Here is a 6,042-nt window from a genome sequence, read left to right on the forward strand (position 1 = left end):
CGTAAGAGTATACCAAAATTTATAAAACTAAGGTATTTTTAGAAAAGGATCAATGTTATATTTAATTAATTAAATAAGTTAATTTAGCATATGATGAAAATTCGAGAAGCCGGCGGAGGAAAAATTGGCATCTAAATTCAAAGAAAATGTTTCAGATACAATCAAAGTGATTTTTCTTTCAAGATAAAGTATTCATCACTAATGGCGTGTTTGTTTGAGGTGAAAATGGGAGGAAAGAAAAGGAAGGGAAAGAAATTGGAAGGAAAATAGTTATTTTCCTTTGTTTGGTTGAGGAGAAAAATGGGAGAGGAAGAAAAATGAATGGAAAAATATTGGTGGGACCCACCAATTTTCTTTCCCTCCAACAATGGAGAGAAAATGGAGAGAAAACTATTTATCTCTCTCTACTTCCAATATTACCCCTTTACCTTTTTCAATATATTTTATAATGTAAGAGTAAAATTGTCTTTTTATACCATTTCTTTCCTTCTTATTTTCCTTTCATCCAAACACATCTAAAGAAAATAAAAATCCACTCAATTTCTTTCCTTTTCTTTCTTTCCTTTCTATTTCTTTCCTCTCTATTTCTTTCCTTCCAACCAAACATAGCCTAATTGTTTTAATTTCATAATTAATCCAATGTATAAATTAAATTTACATATTTAATAAGCACAAACTCATTAAGTTGCCGATCCATCATCCATGTGAATTTTTATACACACACAAGTTTGAGGATACAAATTAAATTACATATGAAGCTAAATTAGTTTGATTAAGTTGTTAGTTTATTCATCTACTTAAGCAAAGTGGCAGGAAATTTAAATTCTACTTTATACATATTAGTAATTTATTGCTCTTAAATAAAGTTTAGATCGACGATAAATTAGTCTTTGACAAAAAATAGATGTTACCTTTTTTGTTGTAGCGGGTCAATTTTTATTTAATAAGGGTCTATCGGAATGGACTAACCACTCGACTAATTCAAATTGGTTAAAAATAGATGGTACCTACTATACCATTTAATCAAATTCTCCATTGATGAATATTTGCGGTTACTGATTTTGTTCATTTGTCACTAACTCAAGTATCCGATTCTAATTAGGGGCAAGTTGTCCAAAGGCCTAAGCTGTAACAAGAGAAGGGAAAGGTTTTGCATCCTACATTCCAAAAACATCAATGTAAATTTCACAAACCTTTAAGAATATACCTAACATATATCCTCAGAAAATGATGGAATATATAGGCCTATTCGAAGGTCATGCTAAGCATCTTACTTATTTGATCATTTTAGAGCAGCAAACCCAAAATTTTGATTTGGCTGTATCACTATTACATCTACTTCACATCGTTAACTCCACTTATAAGTTATAATTATTAGAACTAAAAATACCTTATGATTATGACAAGTTTTTCTTGCTTATCATGTGAAATTATCAACTTTTTTTTAGATATTATTTCATTTGTGATGTAATTATCAAAGTTTATGCCTTATTATTAAAAATTCAACTAAGACTATGAATATTTCATAAAAGAATAGAAGTTTTTCCATCATATATATACCTGTTTTATTATTAAATCGGTTATCGAATTTGTAGAGTTAGAGATTTAATGATTCAAAAGTTCAGTTTAGGGGGGTTAATATTTTAAAAAGTTTATTTATATGATTTATTATTTTAAATTAATTAATTATGAAAAAATTATACTAAATTTTTGACTGATTTTTTTTAATCTATCTCGTTGTCAAATGATTTTTATCTTAAATTGAACCTTAAATCGAATCGGTTTAAGATTTTTATCAGAATCGCGCAAATAATTTTCATTTATTATTATTGTTTAATTTGTATATTTGAGTGTGACATATTTTGTCATTTCAAAGATGCAGCATTAATCACACTACTTTCTAGGAGCTAATCCAAAACCCTTCAATAATACCCCCACCACATAAATCAATAAATCTCAACCATCTATGTTTTTTCATTTTCGTTTTTTCTTTTCTTCTTAGAATCAATCATTCGAAAGAACCAAACTTAGGACACATATATCCCTAACTGCTAGGCCTATAAAAATGTGGCAAAATCAATCCCTCCAAAACACAGGGAGTGATCGAATTTTCCAAAACACCATGGCATTTCAAGTTCACAACAAAGCAATAGTTGAATTGCTATACAAGGCACTATTGGGAGAAGTAAAGAAAATGGACATGGTATCCAAATTGGTGGCAAGTGATCTTGAATGGTGGTTCCATGGTCCACCACAATGCCAACACATGATGAGGCTCCTAACAGGGGAGAAGCCTCACAACGATGGGTTCCGGTTCGAGCCGAGAAGCGTCACTGCCATTGGAGACTGTGTCATCGCCGAAGGGTGGGAAGGAAAGGCCTATTGGGTGCACGTTTGGAAGCTCAAGAATGGGCTCATAACTCAGTTCAGAGAGTACTTTAACACATGGCTTGTGGTAAGGGATCTCCGGCCACCGGCATGGGAAGATGAGAGGAAGGACAGTAACACTCTGTGGCAGAGCCAGCCTCGCGATCTCTATCGCCGCTCGCTGCCTGGACTTCTGTTAGCTATTTAGCATTTTCCGCTCATGGTTTAAATAGGAAATGGATCGTCTTGTATCTAAAATTTTAATAAAAGTGTTCATCCTGATAAAAAAAATTTTAAACTTGTTATGTAGTTGATCTCTTAAACTTTTTTATATTTTTATTATTGCATTTTTATCTCTCTTTGTTTAAACTAATTCAAAACATTAATTATTTTAGCTAATTTTAAAATATTAAACTATTTTTCTTCAATAAATCCTGAAAATCGTATGTCATAATTTCAAGTGTAATATTACCTATGAAGTATAAACACTAAATCATTAACATGGATATAGGACACAATACAATACAAGACACATAAATATATAAATTTTAATTTTTTTATAAGATATGAGAACACAACATATATATAAAATATAAAATATTTTTTAGATAAATTATAATAATATTTTAATAATATTTTTATCAATTTTTGTCAACTCTTGTTTATAATTATGTTTAATAAAAGTGTTTTTGTGGATGTGTCTAATAAAAATATCTTTCTATTAATACACAATAAAACACAGCAAATATACGTATCGAACGAATGTCAATAAATATCGTGTCTAAAATATATCCAATATATAGACACGACAATTCAACGAAGTATATCTACTACATAAAATTTCTCCCCCTCTTTGATTTTTTCTTCCCTCTTAAATATGTAAATAACAGGAATCAATTGTGAGGACAAATCTGATTGTCAAACAGAAAATAAAAGCAAAAAATCCAAAGAATGTTTAAAAAGGATTCAATTAACATATATTAATTTAACAACCTAATTATGAAACAGAAAATAAGAACACATATTAATTAAGGTAATTAATATAAGTTATGAATAAGATTGGACATGGCTGATACGTGATTGTATTTAAATGTATTTAAGCGTGTTTGTCAAAGCATTTCATTTTTTTACTAAGATACGGTTGGATACAAAAAGCATGTATATCGGACGAGTATCAAATGATTGTCATGTCCAAAATGTGTTTAATACGCACAGTTATTAAAACTGGACCGATCGATTCGACCGAAAAATTGATAAACCGGTTCAGTCCAAACTTCGGACCGCTTAAAATACAAAATCGGTCAAATTCGATATAAACCGGTCAAATTCGGTAAAAACTGGACTGAACCGAATTGCTCGGTTATAAAGGAGAGCCTCAAACGCACTAACGTTGTGGAAGAACACCAAATGCAAGGAGGATAGTTGTACCACCAAGCTGGCACACTTCTTACTAATATGTATACATATTATAATACATATACTAATTTTTTATTTTATTTATATTCAATTTGTTTTAATTTTAAATGTAAGACCCAGAATTTTTAAATAAATCTTATTATAAATTAATTTCAATTCGTTTATTCAATAGAAATTTATTTCTAGAAATTATTTTATTAAAGCTAATTAAATTAGGTTTTGATAATTAATTAAAAATTTTAATTAATTCTATAGTTATTGAATAATTTACTATCTTTAAATTATATAGCTTAACAGTTGTAAAAGAATAATAATTTTATATAATTCGATATTAGATGAATTGTATTTATATCATTTAATACTTTAAGTTAAAGATAAAGAAAATTAATTATATTACCATGTATTTTCAATTAGAGTAATTTATTGAGAATCAATTAGTATTTTTATACCACAAATAATATTTTAAAGTAATTTTAGAGATTAAATTAGTTTCTCAAATATTAATACTTTATACTCCAATCTTATTAAAATTACCAAACTATCCCTATACCTAATTTTTACCAACACCCTAAATTCTCAAAATATCACCATAACCCTAATTTTCCCAAAAACTCAGCCGCCTTATCTCCTCAGCCACCGAACCCCTTTTCTTCCCTAAGCCCATGCAGCATATTCAGGAAGAAAAAAAAAAGAAAAGAGAAATAAGGAAAGAGAGATGGGGGACCGAAGGAAGAGAAGAAAGGGAGTGGGGAGAAGAGAGGGAGACGGCGCCGGTGGGCATCAATGCCAACGTCACCGTTACTGTGCCGTCGGGAGGGAGATCTAAGAGAGCGAGCACGGAGTTGAGGGGAGCAGAGAAGCCGTTCGCCACTGCTAGACTGCCTTCGCCGGTGCTGAAGCTCGTTACTGTTGCGTCGCCACCACGCCATTGCCGCGCCGAGGTGTTGCTGTCGAAGCCACTCCTGTCGCCGCTGCTACTAGGGTTTGTCGTTGTCAAGCCCCGCGTTGCCACCACTAGAGGAGTTTTGTGCGTCGCCGCCGCCATCGCTGCTGGTGTGGTCGGAGCCGCCGTCGCTAGTGAGAGAGAAAGACTAGCCAGTTCTGGTTCTGGTTTCTAAAATCTGACAAGAACTCCAGTGCCACAGTTGGAGTTGTTGTTGCTGTTGCTCTGGCTCCATTTTGAACCGTTAAAACTGCTACTGTTTTGGTAAGCCCTAACCCTGCTTCAGCTTCTTTATCCGTTAAGTTTACCTTTATCGTGAGAGTTGTCGCTGAGGTTGTCTGTGCCAGTGGTGCGGTATTTGTAACCCACTAACTTACCGGCAAGTGCATCGAGTCGTACCAAGTAATACTGATGAGCGGATAATTTGTATGCTTTTTGGCATTGTTTTTAGTATGTTTTTGGTATGATTTAGTTAGTTTTTAGTATATTTTTATTAGTTTTTAGTTAAAATTCACTTTTCTGGACTTTACTACGAGTTTGTGTGTTTTTCTGTGATTTCAGGTATTTTCTGGCTGAAATTGAGGGACCTGAGCAAAAATCTGATTCAGAGACTAAAAAGGACTGCAGATGCTGTTGGATTCTGACCTCCCTGCACTCGAAGTGGATTTTCTGGAGCTACAGAAGCCCAATTGGCGCGCTCTCAACGGCGTTGGAAAGTAGACGTCTGGAGCTACAGAAGTCCAATTGGCGCGCTCTCAACGGCGTTGGAAAGTAGACATCCTGGGATTTCCAGCAATATATGATAGTTCATACTTTGCCCAAGATTTGATGGCCCAAACCGGCGTTCAAAGTCACCCTCAGAAATCCCAGCGTTAAATGCCGGAATTGGCACCAAAATGGGAGTTAAACGCCCAAATTGGCATAAAAGCTGGCGTTTAACTCCAAGAAGAGTCTCTACACGAAAATGCTTCAATGCTCAGCCCAAGCACACACCAAGTGGACCCGGAAGTGGATTTTTATGTCATTTACTCATATCTGTAAACCTTAGGCTACTAGTTCTCTATATATAGGACCTTTTACTATTGTATCTTCAATCTTTGGATCTTTGGATCATTTCAGATTTTTTGATCATCTTTGGACATCTAGTTCTTAGATCATTGGGAGGCTGGCCATTCGGCCATGCCTAGACCTTGTTCTTATGTATTTTCAACGGTGGAGTTTCTACACACCATAGATTAAGGTGTGGAGCTCTGCTGTACCTCGAGTATTAATGCAATTACTATTGTTCTTCTATTCAATTCCGCTTGTTCTTGTTC

At 33.5% G+C, this 6,042-nt stretch overlaps 1 protein-coding gene across 1 annotated transcript; it reads left to right on the forward strand.

Moving 5' to 3' along the window:
• The first annotated feature begins 2,065 nt into the window (after window positions 1–2,065).
• LOC107485098 (senescence associated gene 20) lies at window positions 2,066–2,643 on the forward strand. The gene has a single exon (XM_016105622.3). It carries the CDS (start codon window positions 2,066–2,068, stop codon window positions 2,573–2,575), a length of 510 nt encoding a protein of 169 aa, XP_015961108.2. The 3' UTR covers window positions 2,576–2,643.
• Window positions 2,644–6,042: the final 3,399 nt, after the last annotated feature.

The sequence above is a fragment of the Arachis duranensis genome, chromosome 4 (assembly GCF_000817695.3).
Source record: "Arachis duranensis cultivar V14167 chromosome 4, aradu.V14167.gnm2.J7QH, whole genome shotgun sequence".
Classification (NCBI taxonomy): Eukaryota; Viridiplantae; Streptophyta; class Magnoliopsida; order Fabales; family Fabaceae; genus Arachis; species Arachis duranensis.

Coding starts and splice junctions, on each gene's coding strand:
- LOC107485098 (XM_016105622.3), top strand. CDS start 2,066: ATGTGGCAAAATCAATCCCTCCAAAACACAGGGAGTGATCGAATTTTC.